We start from the raw sequence: 18,738 nt of genomic DNA on the forward strand, positions 1-18,738 counted from the left end.
CTGTTGGACAATGTTGCACATATTTATAGAAGACATAACATAAACATGTCTGGGTTTATATTCATATTCTGATGGAGTACCTTTGCAAAAAGTCTCATCTTATACTGGCCCTTTTCACAGCCCCCCAGTTCAGCCTCTGCCTGAAACAGACTGTTTTAGCTCCTTTTTAAAGGCTCTCCTCCCATGAGCCCACTCTTTCTGATTGGTTAGCTTCCTGAAGCTGCCCCTCTGCAGACTTTTGCCAACACCAGATGCTACGTAACTAAAGAACAATATAGTATTTTGCTTCTTTTTTCCCTCCATTCTTTACACAAAACGTAAACTTCTCAAATATATCAATACATGTACATACAGACTGACTCTGAGCTGAAATATGAGTGGATGACGCCAACAACCAGGGGAACAACCTCAGCAACAACCTTACCAACAAAAGCTAGAGAGCAGACAACCGTTTGTGGACATGTGCAAATAATCTAACGTCAGTTTGATGAGAAGGTTGAGTGCAAACACAGCCTTTAGAACAGAATGAAGCCCTTGCTTTAGACTTGAAGGTGGTGTTTTTACATATGTTCACCTCAAGTTGTGGAACTTTGACCATAGACAGCTGATATTATAACAGTTATGTTAAATGTTATGTCTCCTTTAAAATACATTCATAAAAGACTGTAAAAGTCAGGGAAGCAAAGATTTTGACAACAGCCAGGATTTAAATGCAGTCACAAGTGCATGAGGTGTGCATTAGCTGACAGAGCCACTGGAGCAGAGGGACCAGTAACTGTACCAATCCAGCATGACAAGCTATCTGGGCAGTGTTTAGGAACAGTATGAGAAATGTACTAATACTGCACGTCTGATCCTAAAGAGAAAGGACAGGATTCTCCTACTACAGATGACACATTTTTGACAATAATTCTCAGAAGGAGGCATACGTTCCTGGAGAAACCAGATACACAAGATGGAGACACAAGAAGGCTACTATAAAGAACTGCAGGACCAAGCTGCTGCTGCTGCTTCCCACCAGATGAACAGATTAGCTAATAAAAAGAAACACCAACTCTCACATCTGACTGGGCTGACGCCAAAAATCTCACTTGCCTCCCCAGCTACCTGTCTGTCAGGTCCGAGGGGGACGAAGGCCACCCTCTGGATCAGCAGGAACGGTAGAGGTAGTGTGGGTGGGAGCAAATTTGTGTGCAAGTGCGTGTGCTTGCATACATGAGTACGGTCTGTTTGCAGATTATATAATGTTTGAACAGACAACAGAACTGAGGCATACTGCTTCAGTAACAGACCGTGAATTGAACAGAGTGAACTTCAGACAATGAATGAATATTGCAGAAGGTCTTAGTGAGCAGTATGTTTGCTATATGAGGAGCTTTACATCTCACTCCCCAAATTCGTTATATTCCATAAATCACTCACTTAACCAGAATTGAATCAGTGCATGGAGATAGGGTGGGAGTATCTCTGCTGGCCTTGCTTAAACAGACTATATGGTATGTATCTTCTTATAAGAGGCTGTATTCTCATATGCCCTTGAAGAACTGTATTTATAGATATGAAACACAATTTTTAGCCCTCAAACAAAATGTGACTCAAACTGAAAGTCTGCACTCTTCAGTATTCTCCAGGCCTGCACTGTTCACCCTCGTACCAATAGCTCTAACAATATTATAAGTAGTATTATGAAGATGACCTTCAGTGACAACCTGCTTAACCAAAATCACATGGGTGATACGTTCTGTGTAACAGTGTAACCGTGCTGCAGTTGAAGATAAGGATTGTAAAGTAAAAAATGGCATTTATTACACTATTCATCAATAAATCAAGTCTTACTTCCATCGCACAACTTGCATTACAAATGCAGTCGAAGGATTTGATGCATAAGTTGAGTGTGTGCAGTTATGTGTGTGCAGTTGTGTGTGTGTGTGTGTGTGTGTGTGTGTGTGTGTGTGTGTGTGTGTGTGTGTGTGTGTGTGTGTGTGTGTGTGTGTGTGTGTGTGTGTGTGTGTGTGTGTGTGTGTGTGGAAGGAAGAAGAAGAGTGAGAGAAAGAGAGATTAGGTTTGGGGTTAGCGCTTGTTGAGAATGCTGACAAAGCATCCTTCAGCTAACACTCATCACAGACACAAATGAACCTCTTCAAATCTAATCTCACTTAAGGCACATTCCTGCTTGTGCATATTGAATTGTCACATTATGAATTAAATTACAAGAATGACTGTCACAATTATCAAGTGCAACCAATGAGACTTCATATTAAAAGATGTAATGAAACTTAGATTCAAAATTATAACCTGCATAAAAGACATGATCTAAACAGTGTGGCAACACACGAGTCAACTCAGCAGAGGCCATATCTAATGGTCATGTGACAATGTGAAGCCAAGGTAGCTAAAAATAACAAACTGAAGGGAAATGTACACCTATTCTTGTTAGGTACTGGCTCACAGGTAAGCGGCTCTATGCATCAGTGTTTCAGCACATACTCCTTTCCTTAGCATCCTACAAACATCCCCTTCAGTGATTTGGTGCATAGAACAGCTGATTCAAATCAATTAGAAATCAACATGAACTTAGAAATGTCCAAAGAGAGGTCATTCATTGCCAAAATCCTCCAACATATGTCCACATTCTAGGAATCAACAAGTAGGAAAAACATGTGGATGCAAATATACTGCAATACTTTCTATGTGCTTAACAATATTCATATTGAATACATTGTGAGATCTTTGATCTGAGGATCACATATCACCTATGCCACCAGAGATGATATGTTGTTTTTTTCCTCTGAAGAAGGTAATGTGTGCCATAATGTTGATCTATAAAATTAATTAATGAATTACAGCAGTGGAAATCCAATTATATACTGTAGTTAATAAATTCATTTAAGACTGGACTATCTTTTAAACACAACTTAAAACAAATGTTGTATCATCAAGTAACACATTCTGAACATATTGGCAGGACGTGAAGTTACATTTTAGAGTAGATGAATGCTTTCTTTCATTGTGGTGATAACTACTATAAACCACAAAATGTAATTATATCCCCAAATGATTTTACATCTACAGTCACTGAACCCTTAAATCTACTCACTATCTACAATTAAACACACAAAAAGTGTGTCTTTTATTTACATCAGTACATTAAGCTTAGTAAATGTCAACATATTTACCTACCTAAGAGAATAATATTAACACTTTTTTTTCATCCCTTCCCTTTTCTGTTTGTTAGCTTGTTTGTTTTTGGGCCTTAAAGATAGCATATTTTTCCCAGGCACACCGGACTTTGTACAAAGTCAGTCAACAGTTCATGCTTACACATTCGCCAACAGCCCAATGGGTATAGCAGAAATCAGACGATTTGATACAGCTAACAGGACATGTCCAAAACACATACCCTTCCTACTAGAGGAAGTTTTATACAAGGGAAAGACTGCAACCGTGGAGCTTCCATAACTAAGCCCACTTAATCCATGGGTGTGCACTGAGCCTGAGCACAACTAACTTAATGAAAAGGACAGGACAGAAAGAACCAGCAGTGTCCAGAAATGTCTTGGCAGAGGGTACTAGCCCTCTCTCACTCTGTCCCCCACTCTCTCTTTCATGCACACAGAGTGCACTGAAAACTACGTCCCAATGGATATCCAAGTAAATTCTCCTGAAATTCAGGCTGACATTAAACTAATACCCTTACCGAGTGCAAAAATGGACGTAACCACCATGGAACAAGACCCTCTCTTTCTGGCCAGGCTTTGGCCATAATGCAATGTAAAGTCCCCTCCACTCAAAAGCGCATTTACTTTCACTGTGCAGAGTGATGTACAGTATGTGCTGAGTGTGACACTAGAAGGCTGTTTTCACATTTGTGTGTGGAAAGTGGAACATTTCTCTGCTTACAAAAAATCAGTTTAAGACGTGCACCTACGAGCATTTGTGACATCAATTTGTTTGGGAGCCAGTCGAGGTCCAGTACACAACTTACACAAGTGTGATGTGGAAATTTGAAGCCTCCGGTGCACAAACAGTGACACCATGTCCTAACACAGTGTCCTCACTGAATGTAATGCGAGCAAGTGTCAGCAACAAAATCAGTTTGACTGCTTTGTTTTCTGTTGGAGTTTCCCAACTGGCTGCGAGTGTCGAGTGCTGCGCGATTCAATGTGGCGCGCCATTTTGAGCTGAACTTTTGTCTGATGTCCTGTTTCTATTTACCTCCTGTCATTCACGCTGAAAACGTGTAATGAATGAGAAACAGCTGATTCATTTAGTTAAAATGAGGCGTTATCTCTATGATATGTCTTCATTTCACTCCAAAAACATAAATGGTGGCAGCTGGCTAGAGGGAAGTGGCCAGGGAACTGGAAGGTTCTGGTTAAGTTGCTGTTGGCTATATTGTGTACCATTTCCAGTAAAGAAATAAAATAAAATGTGAGTTTCCTTTTTAAAAAGTAGAAACGTAGGACAGTAAGTACTCTCCCATCTTTCACTGGAGTGGTTACATCTCAAGTCTGATCTTGAGTGCACAGCTGATATGCATATTTAACATTCAGTGTGGATAGAGAGAGTGCCCGATGTCACGCAATGCAATGTGAGAGTCGGACGCCTGCGTGCTGGTAGGACACAGTGTGAGAATAAACTTTTTAGTGAAGTAGGAGACATCTTGTGTCAAAACAACTTTGGAAATGAAAAAAAAATGCATATTCATAGATTCTAGATAATGAACTAGAAGGAGTAGATGTCAGGTAACCAGGTTATTAAAAGTTTTTTAAATGGAAAAACCACATCAGACAGAGTATTTTATGTCTTTAAACATGTCTGGGGGCATCTTTAATTATTAGTCATTTTAAGTGCCAAGTGAGAAAAGCACCAAAAATAGGACAATGCGATTAACATGCAATTATTTTACTATTTCAGACATTCATTTGTTTACATTGTAGAGTCAGTAATCTACCAGAATGCTTTAATAATTTTACCAAGCAGAGAGTAATTGTTTGTGCCTTCATTAATGTACCAGTTAAAAGTTTGGCCACGCCTTCACTTTCCCTTGAATGAGGAAGTGCGTCCAGTAGCCCTCACGTATGCACAGATACGTATGACATTTGTCTGCCTTTCATGAACAAACACATTCAGACATACCATCTCTCAGCCCCTTACACTCACACTTACCTCAGTGCCCTGAAGTGTTCTTTGCAGCCTATTTATCCCCCCTGCCTACACCTTGTGTGTGTGTGGTGTGTGTGTGTCTGTTTTTGTACGTATGTAGTACGTGTTTGTATACTTACTTTGTGTGTTTGTGCTTTTCTGTCAGACCTTGGTTACCCAGGGAGCAGCTTTACCATTCAACTATGCCTACCCCCCACCCATTCTTTCACAAACACACGGTTTCCTAGTCCCCCTGGTTTCTACATACAGAAGTGGAACGCAGCCGGTCTTGGCTGGCAAGCTGGTGGCAATGATAGATGCGTTTTCAGTGAGAGTAGAATCCAAATTAAAATGAGGTAGAAACAGTGGGGCAGTTCAGGGACCAGTGCTACAGTACAATGCTCATCCAGTCCCTGTTGAGATTCTTCATATATGGCTCCTGTCACTTTAACATCAATCCTTATTTCTTTTACACTTCATATATTCATTTTTGCTCCATAAAGCCATGTCTAATTGTTTCAGGGTGTTCTCACACTTGACAGTTTGCAAAATTGATATATAAATCTCAGAGTTCACTGTGACAGATACCCCATTCAGGTGCTATAATATAGTGTGGTTAGACCTGGGAACATGTCGAGGTGACCTGTGCACCTCCTTTCTTCATCCTTTTCTTTTCTCTCCTTGCATACACACACACATTTGAGGATGCAGCTCTCTCTATTAAAGCATAGACACACGCAGGTAAGAACACACACACACACACACACACACACACACACACACACACACACACACACACACACACACACACACACACACACACACACACACACACACACACACACACACACACACACACACACACACACACACACACAGAGAGAGAGAGAGTCAGGCTGTAAATGTCTCTGGGAAATGAAGGCAGCTGGGGTTTTATGGTTTCATCTGGTCTGTTATATTTATCTGACCCTCTCAGGTGTTTACTGTTCCTCTCTCTCACACACACGCATTGATTATTCCATCATATTTTGACGTAAGGTGCAACAGGAACACACAGTGAGAGGAACAGAGGGCATCCTATTAGGAACATATAGTATGGCTTCTAGGTTTCTTTTCTTATCAAACAAACAACACGCAAATTCTTATTTACTGTTAGAGGTTTGGGGAACGTTGCAGGAGGAGGGAGGCTTTACACACAGTCACACTCACACCTGCTGGCTGCTAAGCAACTGTTTGGAACATTAAAATGCGATCTATTGAAATATATAGTGGCGACTATAATAAAGTGTGACAGATACACATCTGGAAACCCTTATCACAATAATCTAATGAGCTATTTTCTTATTTTCTCATGTTTTGATCTTATTTTATGACTATTTAAGACAATTTTTTTACCAGTGCACTTCGCCTAGCATGTGCTGCTACAATAATCAAACTTTGCATTAATCATTAATTTGCATTAATATAAAATATGTATTTGCTTGAATTCTAAATGAGCCAAAAAGGATAAATTCTGCCACAGGCGCTGAATGCCAATGATTAAATGTTAAATGTTGTGAAAGTACTTATCTGACCGATACGAGTATTAGTGTTCATATATTTTAATGTGATCGAGCCAGTTTCTCCTTGACCTCAGTGAAGGCCATCTGTGTTATAATTTTCATAGAGCAATGAAAGCTGCCTTGAGCGCAGCAGTGGTTGCTGGTTGTTTCTGTGCACATGTACAAAGACTGTTATCCTGACCTTTAACACTGTAGTAGTGCCAAGAATGAGTTTGCTTCTGAGTGTTTCTGAATGTTTTGATAAAATGCCAAAAACCAAAATAAACATTGCTTTTGAACTTCATGTCATATTTCACAATTATTTTTATGGATGTCTAATGAAGCAAATAGTCTTGAAATAAAATCAGAAACTTGAAACTGCAGCTGCAAAGCTCGTAACACTCAAGAGTCGACCAGAAACTTTCATTCTTTATTTCCTCTATTCCCTAAAAATACTTTAAAGCTTCTCACAACAGATATGCATCCTGCAGTCCTGCAATCTCCAGTTCAGAGAGACATGTGCACACAAACACAAGCAATGGAACTGCAGGACATCAAAAAAATACACACACAAACTCACACACACACACATGCATGCACGCGCGCACTCTACCCTCCCTCTCCCCTCAGTGAGCCTCCAAGCCTCTTTCGTCTCTTCACTCCTCCATCAGTCCTCGGGAGGGAGTGTGTTGAGAGGGGGGCATGAAATGATTTCTGACATGACGGATCACAGAGCAGCGCCGGTTGAGCCGCCTGATATCAACACTTTTCTGCCTGACTGTGGACAAGTAAAGCAGGGGGATTTGCAATGATTTCCCCTGGCTGTAGCTCTAGCTGTATCTGCTCCGCTGACTGAAGTTACTGACGCTAGCCCACTGTGTGAGTTAACCCACAGAAATGCTGTCACATAGAAAACTGATAACTCTGGTTTTAGTGTTGCAAAAAAAAAAACTAAACGAAAAAAAAAGAAAACATGTATGTCATGTTTTATGTCATTAGTTCTGAATACAATAAAAAACATAACTGGTAGTATTTCCTTTTTTGGACATACTAGGTTTTCAGCTGCAAGTATACGTTGAGAGCACCTATGGTCTGAAGTGTCTGTTTGACTCACATCACTGCACATCAACTGTGAATCTCTGTTGAGACACTGTGAGTAAGTGTTCCCTCAAAACAGTCTTTGACACGCAGAGAACATAAAGATCAATAGAAGGATAACAACAAAGTATCATGTTTTAGAAAAAAAATCTATTCTTTTTTAATAGGAACATTTAGCGTAAAAACCTCACTCAATCTTTGACTTTACACATGATGCAATCAGTTGGCAAGAGGAACGAGTGTTTTTAATCCATTTTGCTGTCCTAATGACTTAAGAGCTCATCTCAGATTCACAAACGCATGAAGGAAGCGACTAAACTAAATGAGAGAGAGAAAGTGACAGAGATGTACAATTAACAAGCTGTGGCAGCTCAAGTGAACAAGTAAAAGAAAGAGGAAGGAAAAACACCTTCTGACTCCACTGCAAACCTTTCGATGCACAGCAGGTTTTATCCTACAAGTTCTACACAGTTCTCAGTTTAAACACGAGGTACGAGTACTTTCCATGAGTGTCAAAACTGTTTCGATGCTTAGAAAGACTGCTCATTAGCATGCTGAGATATTCAGAGGTGTGAGGCACAACAATACTCCTGAATTTTGATGCTTTGGTTTCCTCCTGCTGTTTCAGTGAAAACTCATTTGGATTTTTTTTTTCTTCCAAGGAAGTCTGATCAAAGTATGATTTAACAGATCATCTCACTCAGCTCATCGTGTTTGGCCCGCGAGGAGAAACCAACCAGAAAGTGCTGGAGAAATGTATCGAAACATATCAAGGTATCAAAGTTCCATTTATGTATCTATTTGGAGCTGTGGAGTGCAGACAGGATGGGTGGAAGTACTCTAACTTGTTGTCTTACTGCCAGGGTTACACAGTTAAAGAAATATGCATGTAGGGCCTCTTTAAAGTGCAACAGAGATACAGTAGTTGCAACACATTTTCCTATTGGGTCTTTGAGTTAATCCGGGTTTCCCTGCACTCTGCAGAACGTCTTTAAAGCGGAGACAAAATAGAATAGGAAAGACTGCACTGGACAGAGAAGAAAGTGTCACAGAGGTGATTTTGGGTTTGTGCTTTTCTGAAATAAAAATATCTTACCTTCAAGGATGACTTCCTTTCCGGTCTTCTTCAAGGCTTGCACTGCCTCGTCATGTGTGGCCTCCCGTAAGTCATAACCATTGACAGACAATATGGCGTCACCGACATAAAGTGCCTCGGTCTGGTCAGCAGCCAGGCCCTTAAAAATCTTGGAGATGAGGATTGGCATCTTGTTCTCCTTTCCACCTGCATGAGAAGATGGAAAATAAGGTTGCTGTTTCAACTAAATATTTAATTTTCAGGAACCTGCTGTTACACATAGTTTCACATAGTTAGCACATTAACATTTGTACAGTACAACTATAAAACTTAGCTTTTTTAGAAAGTGGCTTCTATTAAGTGTCTGTGCTGAGATGTAAGAACAAGGACAAATTCTGTGTTAAATACAACGCTGAGAGCAAGTGTTTTTATATTCACCATGACTCCACACCAGTAGTTACACTCTTCATGTCACAGTGAAGGAGATGATGCCAGAAATAAACAGTAAATAATCAGCTTTGTTCGATATAAGCATATTATCCTTACCTATAACAGTGTTTAGAATTAAGAGCGTTCATATACTGATTAATAAACCGATGGATTAGTCAATAAACAGAAAATTAATTTCAAACATTTGTAATAATGATTAATTGCCGAAAAAACATTATGTGGTTTCTGCCTCTGAGGATTGCCTGCTTTCCTCTGTTTTATATCACCGTAAATTGAAAATATTTGGGTTCAGTGAAACAGTGGCATTTGGCAACATTTTCACTATTTTGTAACATGTAAATTGAATAAAGTAATGAATAATCAAAATAATCATTAGTTGTAGCCCTAAATCTAATGGTAAGATATCAGTCTGTTCTAATAACTATGTAGTTATTATTATGCCATATGTAGACAGTAGACAATATCCTTGTTATGCCTACAGTATTATGACTCAACCACTACAAGTCTTATATTTGAGCTTTTAAGGTGACTTCAATCACCTAAACTGCAGTTAAAAGAGAACATAAGGACAGACCTCCTGTACTAACTTGTGCTCTTTCCCATCTCTTCCACTTCCTCCCTTTCTCCCTCTCATTAATTGAAGGTCAGCTAGTAAGCAGATGGATCTGCCTTTTCCTGTTGGCTCCCACTCTTCATGAGATATGTCGTCATTAATGTCAGGTGGCAGTTGGACTCTTGCCTCGGACTAGTGAGAAATTATCTAAAAGACGATGACATACTAATTAATTTTATATACATTTTCCACAGGTTGCTTCCTCTGGGTGATTCCTTGGGAATTACGTCATGTATTTTCCAGCGAAGGCCACAGCCTGACACTTTTAATTTAAAAAAACCCTCAGCCTGAGCTAACACACTACATGCATGTCAATCAGTATACCGCTCAATTTTTAAAAATATGGATTTACTAGCTACTTGACCGCTCTGGGGCATTGGATAGTTGTTTTTCTGCATGACTGAGTATTAGAAGTGAGGCGGTGCCCTGTACTTACTGAGTCTCTGATTCATGTCGTTGATAGAAACTGGAAGTGGACACGAGCAGAAGAGCAACCTTCAGACATATTGGTGGTGTTATCATCAATGTATATAATAATAACAACATTTTAATCATCTAGAATCAATCAAAATCATGACCTTTTAACTTTCCTCGCTGTTGTTGTTGTTAGGTTGCTAAAATGCCTCCAAACCCCTGAAAGCTGCTTGTGAATACATATTATCATCTTGATATGGGTCTTGTACAAGTTCATATCTTGCACACACAACATTAAATAATATCATGTTTTGGCACTTTGGAGACTCCGTAGGTCGTCTTGTGTTACATTTTAAAATCTGACGTCTCAATTGATTCTTCATAACAAAGGAAGATTGTTGTACTGAGTATGATAGGTGACTCTTAGATGGTAGAGGGAGCATTTACAATGTCCCTGAGTGGATGCAACTTTACTACTTTGGACTCTCTGTGAAATAGTTGCTACTAAATTGAAAGTTGTTGTCCAACAGTAATAAATGTTGCATTTTACATGGATGAGTGTCCTTGAAGGCTTTTGTAAACAGCAGTGTGGAAAACTACCATGAAGCACCCATTATCTAGGTTGGAATGACAGTTATATGTAATGATTGCAATATAAAGCCAATTTTACAAGCTTTTTGGATCTATTCATCTACCAGTAACAACAGTAAACCTTAACACCACATAATAATATTAAGAATAAGCTTCATTCATATTGAGCTTTTCCTGACAAAGTTACAAGTGCTTTACATGAGAAGAAGGAAAAAACAAATACAGATAAACACAGGGATTCAAAAAACACCAGGGGATCATGTTAAATAAAAAGATAAAATGGCAAGAGTGGAATGATAAAACCCAGCAACATTTTAAATATTCATAAACACTTTTCTACAAAAAGAATGCTTTAAGATATGAATTTAAGTAGACATTTAAAAGACGCTAAAGATGTAGCTTGTCTGATCTCAATAGGCTGAGTGTTTCACAGTCTGGAGGCTCTAACAGCGAACTGCTAGTCATCTTTGATCACCAGCCGAGACCAACGAATAACCAACAGAGCCCCATCCACCGATCTAAGGCAGCGAGACCATTTAATGCTTTACAAAAAGTGATCTGTGAAATTCTAAAAACTATATGGAAAAAGAGCAGCTGCCAATTATTTAAAAAAAACCTTTTAAAGATTACATTTACAGTCACTGATGATACATGCCTGTACACATATCACGGGTGAATATCTAACACAATTAAGATGGAAAAATGTTCCGCATGTCAACTGAAATGTTCTCAAGCCCTGTGAAGGGATGTATCCTGCTTACTCCCTCCCTCTAGCCCTACCCCCCAATTCCAAATTTCCCAGCTGATTTGAGGATTAATACTGAATACCTTCCAGTCAGAAGTTGCTTCTCTAACCTTCAGCTTACCTTTGCCCGCAATTTGCACCACCACCAACGAATTACATTGCTATATAATCTCCTTTCACTACAGGAAGACTCTACAGTATCACCATCAATACACTAACTGCAGACTGATTCTCTGTATCGCCTACATGAAGGGTTTAAAGCCAGACAGGCTTCAACGCCAGACATCCAGTAATGACTTATTACTGCCTCTAGTGGGATGGGTAGCTCCAAAGTATTTAAGGACTTTACATTTAAAAAAAGAAAGTAACCAACTGTACTCTAAAGTATGCTAAATTGAAGAGTAAACATTACATGAAAGAAAAAGCCAATAACTTAGACTTTAACCTGAAATGCTTACCACACTATTGCCTGGCTACTGATCCAACCAAAAATCCAAGAGTACTGTTGCAGGACAGATAGAGCATCTCACATACTTCAACAATGACGGCTGGGCCAGGATACTGTCAGTGACCTTTCAGCTTCATTAAAATGTCTCATGTACCCAACCAATGCTAATAGAGTGCTCCCCACAGCATTTACCACACTACCAACTGCAAAGCTATCTCCTTTTACCTGATGGATTGTGGTAATTTGTGCCAAGCAACTATTTAAAGTAAATGGTTGGACAAGTGGGCAAAAGACAGCCTGATTTCTTTGGATGAGAGTGGCATTGGTGTCACTGTGTGATGGGGGTGGCGGCACTGGAGTTGAAACAACTTGGCATTGGCACCAAAATGATGTATGTATATATATATATATATATATATATATATATATATATATATATATATATATATATATATATATATATATATATATATATATATATATATATATATATATATATACATATATCTACAATATAAATCTATGATGATAGATTTATCATCTATCATCATAGATTTATATTGTAGATATATGTATATATATATATATATATATATATATATATATATATATATATATATATATATATATATATATATACATATATCTACAATATAAATCTATGATGATAGATTTATATTGTAGATATTTAAATCTGTGAAGCATACTTCATTTTTGATTAAATGTCTTGTATGGTGTAAGCAATGCCTGGTGTACACGTTTTTCACCCTCTGCTTTGACAAACTACTTTGGGGACACCTAGAGAGGTAAGGGCCAACAACAGTGACAAGCACACAGTAACCTTTTCCCCATTTATACATTATCTCCTTTCTATTCCTCTTGCTCTCTTCACGTGCATTCAGGTGTAGCTCTGATGTCTTATATTCACATGAATGCTAAATAAACATTCCTCAACATACAGTAGAAAACAACTGGCAGTATGTCTGCCACTCCTACACAACCCTAAATCCTTGTATATTACCTTTTCCATCCCACCTTTCTTCCTCCAACTTTTCATGTCTGTCACACTTCTGTACCCTACAGCAGGCGGCCTGTTATACAGTTGACAGAAGGGTGGGAGCTGGCGGGGGTGGGGTGGAGCCACTGGAGTTACCAGTGACAGGTAAATGAATGGTACTGGTATATGCAACACTGACAAGCACCTAATTAAGTGAATTTGTGCTGACAATATGTTTGTTGTGAAAATGCTCCTTTCAAAGAATTCAGCATGATCAGCATTTAACTTCTTCAAACTTTAGCTGAACTGTATGCAGTGTTAATTAATAATGAGAGAAACAACAGAAAACAATACAGATTTAACTTAAAATAACAAATGTTCAGAGCCACAAAAGAAAAAAAAACAACATTTGTATTAATAGATTTGTTATGTAACACTGCACCTGAGCCTTGTTAACTGAAAAAAATATTGCCAATAAGCTCAAGGCACCAAAATACAGTTTCATAATATTTGCCCTAAAAATCCCAACATTGATTTTAACTTACCAAAAGTTCTACTAGACTGGAATAAAAGACATCAAGACAAGTCAGCAAAGCTAATAAATCCCAAAAATATTGCAGTACTTTTGACCAGTTGTTTAATCTAAAAATCCAAATCAATAAATGTTATGTGACCTCCACTGTGGCTAACCCGCACACTCTGAAGTACTGTAGCTAAGACAAAATGTGCAAGATCAGGGTCTACAGAAGCAGGCTCTTCCTCATTCTGACCAGCAGGCCTGTGTAGAGACCTGGAGCCACGCGTCCTAGCCTCTCCTCTTAAATTTAGACATGTGAGAGTAAAGGTTGACTGCCTCCACGCTTTTCTGCAAGCTGGGGTGGGCTCCCTAAAATTAACACTAATGGAGTACTCCACTCCCAGCCACATAGCTTTCATCTTTAGCCAATGACAACTGCCTGCTGTGGGCTGCTCTTCTCAGCTGTTCACATTGTGGGGTCAGCCCAGCTAGCCCAAAACAAGTCCCACCCTGTTCTTATTCTGCTTCACCCTGTTTCTTTTTGACACTTATACCATTACTTCCTTTCTCCTTTCTTCCAGGCAATTCATTTGACCTCTTTTCTGTGTTCCATTTGATCTTTGGTTTGCTCTTTGTGCCATTGCCTCTCCCAATGCTGCACGGTCCTTCATCCCTCCCTTCCCGCTGCCTTTGAACAACCAGCATCACAACATTGTCAAGCCAGCAGGATGCCAGCAATGATTTTGTTTTAATAATATGCTGTCTGATTTTCAAAGCCACCCATTTCCACAGAGATGGACATTGCGTTTATGTCATTAAGGGCTGGCTTTGTTGTTGTTGTTTGTGCTGGCGGTAGAGGCAGGGGAACTAAAATGAATATGTCACCAGCAGCAACAATGATGAGCCATCTTTACAACTAGACAATGGTGCGAGTCCACAGCTGTCCGTCAAATCGACCCGTCCACTGGCCAATGGCCAAGTGGTAACTTGTCAATACGTGCAGACTGCAAACCTTTTAGCAAGTTACGGACTGAACGTTCATGGAGGCATGTTCACAAGCAATGTACACAAAAGTCTATATTACAACTCAGATCTGTTATTCTCTACTCAATGCCCTGCTGTTTCTTGATGTTTGTTGTGATAGTACATGTGTCCCCAACCCAAGGTGAGTAACAAATCACAACTTCACCATGATACCCACAATATAGTTTAAGGTAATGGAAACCTAACATGTGACACAGCAAGATTAAAATCACCATGAAACTGGCAGCAAAATTATGTAAGCAACATAAAGACAGCACCAGCAGTGTAAAGTTAATATTACTGTAGATGCCATAGAAATGATATGAGCTTGAGTTTGTTCTAAAACAAGGTTTAAGCAAAATCAAAGTATTGGTTAATCTGCATTATCGCTACACTAACCACTTTATCTTTTGCATTTACATAGCTTCCTAATGCTCAACACTCCCAGTCTCCTTCACATTGAGATCTCCACTGAGATAGTAGCCTGTTGCTGCAGGTCGAGGAAACAGGACAGGGAAAAGTCTTTTAACAGCTGCTGCGGCTGCACAATGCATGATACAGGTATGTGAGCCTGGCTTGTAAGACACGGAGAGGTCACAACCTTTTCCCACTGTGAGGTTATAGGACCAATCCTGTTCTAACCATGATGTAGCTGCAGCAGGGTCTATTTGAGCTGCTCATTTCCACTCTATCAAAGCTTAATCAACAAAGTAGATCTTTCAACCACACACCTAGTTTCTACTGTGTAGAAACAGAAATGGATTTACTCCTGTTTCTGCTCCAGTTTCTCATATATAGCACTTCATTAGTCATTAGCCAAACCATTCACTGACATGACTGTCCTTTTTCTATTGCAAATACAGTATATGCACCTAATTTACACTTTGAAAAGGCATATATATTGCCAACATAAATGGACTTGATATATTTTGTCTGTCTTGGTTTATAACGTGGAAATGTACCAATGAAACCGATAAAGAAACAAAGAAAACCATTGATAGGTAGGTAATGTTAATTGTTGGTGGCTAGATTAGCTTTAACAGGTGTTTTTTAGAGGAAAGTAGCTAACTTAAATCCATGATTTTGTAATTTAAATGAACGTTTTGATGTTAAGGAAATGGAGGGAACTTTTTCTTGCCCAAAAGGAAAGTGCTCCTTAGTATAAAATGACATGTTTTTGTCCTTCTTTTCTGAACTTAACCAAGTAAGTTAGTGTCTTTAGGTTAGCTATGAGTGAGACTGACCACAGTAACTAGCTCATTGCAATCTCCGGTGACTCTGGGACACTTGAAATGGTTCCCCGTTGAAAGTGAGGCACAGCTTGAGATAACCACAGCTGTCATTTTTTCCATGTGTGTGCAAACAACAGTCCTAAAAAATACTTTCAAATGTAAGTTAGCGGATAAGCATTTACGTCGAGAAATGAAGTTGAATTAGACGCACATTTTTTGGGGCTTTAACGACACGTTTTCGACTCTGCCCTCAAACTCCTGCCTGTAACTTGTGTTATGTGTGATTCATGTTAGCTTCTCGTAGCTGCTTTGCTACTTGTCCTAAAGTGTTTTTCTCACCTTTGATACTAATCCCGAGTCCTCCAACATCTTGCTTGGTAACTCGCACGGTGCGTTTCACGTTGGTGATGGTTTCTGGCACCGGGGACGAGCTGAGATTTGGGGGGTCTCCGTTTATAGCACCGGCGGGATTCGGCGGGGGCTTCGCGGGTTCATCGGCGCCGTCCCCGGGGTTTATAGTGAGCGTGTCTTCGGTGAGTGTAGCCAACACCCGGATCCAGCGGTCCACGGTCACCCTAAGTTCCAGCAGTCCCGTTTTCTGCGCCTTCATCGCGGCAGCCATGTTCATCGCATTCCTGGAATAACTCTAGACGGGCTGGCAGTCCTGTAAAGAGATAGGGGGTGGAGGGCTGAGGTGGGAGGCACACACACACACACTGTACACAATCCCCACTCTCTCTCTCTCTCTTTCTCTCTCTCTCTTTCTCTCTCTCTCTTTCTCTCTCTCTCTCTCTTTCTCTCTCTCTGTCCCCCCTCCAAAGAGGTTTATCCACTAGTAAGAAGTAAAGTTAATTGAGGGTGATACGATTAGAAACGGTGTTGACACACACACTCAAAGTTCAAAGCGCTTCTTGTTGATTCCTCCCCCATTAATGAACTGTGTGGGGTCGAGTCACACATAATTAAGTTTTGATTCATTTATTTATTTATTTATTTTGGAGTGCATTGAACCACCCGGGCTCAGATCACGGATCTAATTTGCAATGTGCCCAACAGACACAAAATCACTGCACTGATATATACAGACGTTTTGTCATGAAGAAAATAAAATCAATAGTGCTTCTAAAGGCTAGTGCTCTCCCTTTCCAGTAGATAGAACTCATATCATGCATGAAATCCACAAATCGTGTTCAGTTTCAACTCTGCTGACAGAAATAAGTCTAATGTGTGTAAAGTTATGTTAGCAACAGAGTGATTAAAAACAGTTTTTACCATGTTGCTCTGAAGCTTCTCAGCATGAAACAAAGAAGAATAACCTAGTTAATTCTCAAAGAACACACCTGATTTGCCCTGAAAGAGCATCGAGGCCATGGAAATTCTTGGCTGTGGCAAAACTACTTGTGGGAAATACTCCTTCCAATCAATAGCCAGCAAAATGTTAATAAAAGGCAATAACGTGATAAGCATGGTGTTCTCTGAAGGGTGGTATAGTATAACCTAACTTGCCTCCTTTAGGTTTTTAAATTAGCTTTCAGCACAATATATGAACGCTGACAAAGCTGAATCAATACTGGCCACCAACCAAAACCAAACCTGTGGTGCTGGACTGGGAATTACATAAGTGACGAGATAGACTTCAAGAGGGGAAAAAATAACTTTCCTGTACTTTTCTTCTCAGATCATCAAAACATCTCATGCACACCTCAGTAGTCTTTGTGACAGGTGTGTTGGTGGAGTAGACACATATTATAAGGAAGAAGGGATACATGCACACTATCTTCACTTCCTCAATAAAGATTCTTTAATATATACAACATTTCGGTCAATTACCTTTTTTTCAGGTATATTATACCTGAATCATATTACACCCTAAGAAAGTATTTGACTAAAACATTGCATATACTAAATTGTATTGTATTGTGTTATTAAAGGATCTTTATTGAGCAAGTGAAGACAGTCTGCAGGTATCCCTATCCCTGGGTGGAGCATGGCATCACTGTTTAGCTATTTGATTCACAATGGGTACACCCATTGCATGAATGTGCACTGATGGTACTGTATGGTGCTTAGTTTGGATAAAAAATGCCCATCAAATGACATCAATTTTGGTAAAGATTTAATCCTAAATAGTAAGCTGTCACTATTCCTTTGTGTCCATGTGATTTCCAATATTTTCATTCCATTAGACTACATTTTGAATAACTTATTTTTCCAAATGTTTGTCCTTCACTTTCTTCTGTCTTCTATCCATCTTTTCTATCTGTTAGGTCATTACTATGAACAAGCTCTAGTGATTGTAGAGTTATCCTTGAAAATAAAATCGACTTATCCATTATTAAATTATTCAGTGGTAAGGCAATAAATAGTAATGCTATGTAGCCGTGATCTTAAGTTGTTTCTTTCAATAATCCATATTTAGGTGCACCACTGAAAGTAATATGGAAAATACTGTCGGCAATGATGTCGGCAGTAATACGCTATGACCATGCAATTTGGTCTTGACCCTGAGTCCAACTCCACATGACTGTACTGTCTTGGTGACTCAGCAGAGGTGCACTTTATCGAGTAGACATTAAGAAAATGCGTCACTGAAACAAGCTGATGAAGCAGTCCACATATCCTATGCTCTATTGCATCTGCGAGTAATCTTCCACCACTCAGCTGCGTGTGTGGCAGCCTGTGTTGCATCTGCTTCACAGCAGGTGAAATAGCAAAGAAGTTCATGCACCTAATTTTAGAAAACATTGGTCTTCTGGGTGGGCTGGCAAGGCACAATTGCTCCTTTAATGAAAACAAGTTTGGAAAATGTACTGAAAATTGCTCAACCATACAAATGATCCTCATCTGGT

The 18,738-nt window shown here is 39.4% G+C and overlaps 1 protein-coding gene across 1 annotated transcript in view; it reads right to left on the reverse strand.

Annotated features, from left to right (window-relative positions):
* Positions 1-16,616, reverse strand: part of snta1 (syntrophin, alpha 1) — a 35,347-nt gene extending 18,731 nt beyond the window's left edge. The window contains exons 1-2 of the mRNA XM_062415549.1: positions 16,229-16,616; positions 8,881-9,066 (exon numbers count right to left, since the gene is read on the reverse strand). Of these exons, the coding sequence (XP_062271533.1) occupies positions 8,881-9,066; positions 16,229-16,517 (475 nt within the window). The 5' untranslated portion in view covers positions 16,518-16,616. The remainder of the gene's footprint in view (positions 1-8,880; positions 9,067-16,228) is intronic.
* Positions 16,617-18,738: the final 2,122 nt, after the last annotated feature.

Source organism: Scomber scombrus, chromosome 3 (genome assembly GCF_963691925.1).
Source record: "Scomber scombrus chromosome 3, fScoSco1.1, whole genome shotgun sequence".
NCBI lineage: Eukaryota > Metazoa > Chordata > Actinopteri > Scombriformes > Scombridae > Scomber > Scomber scombrus.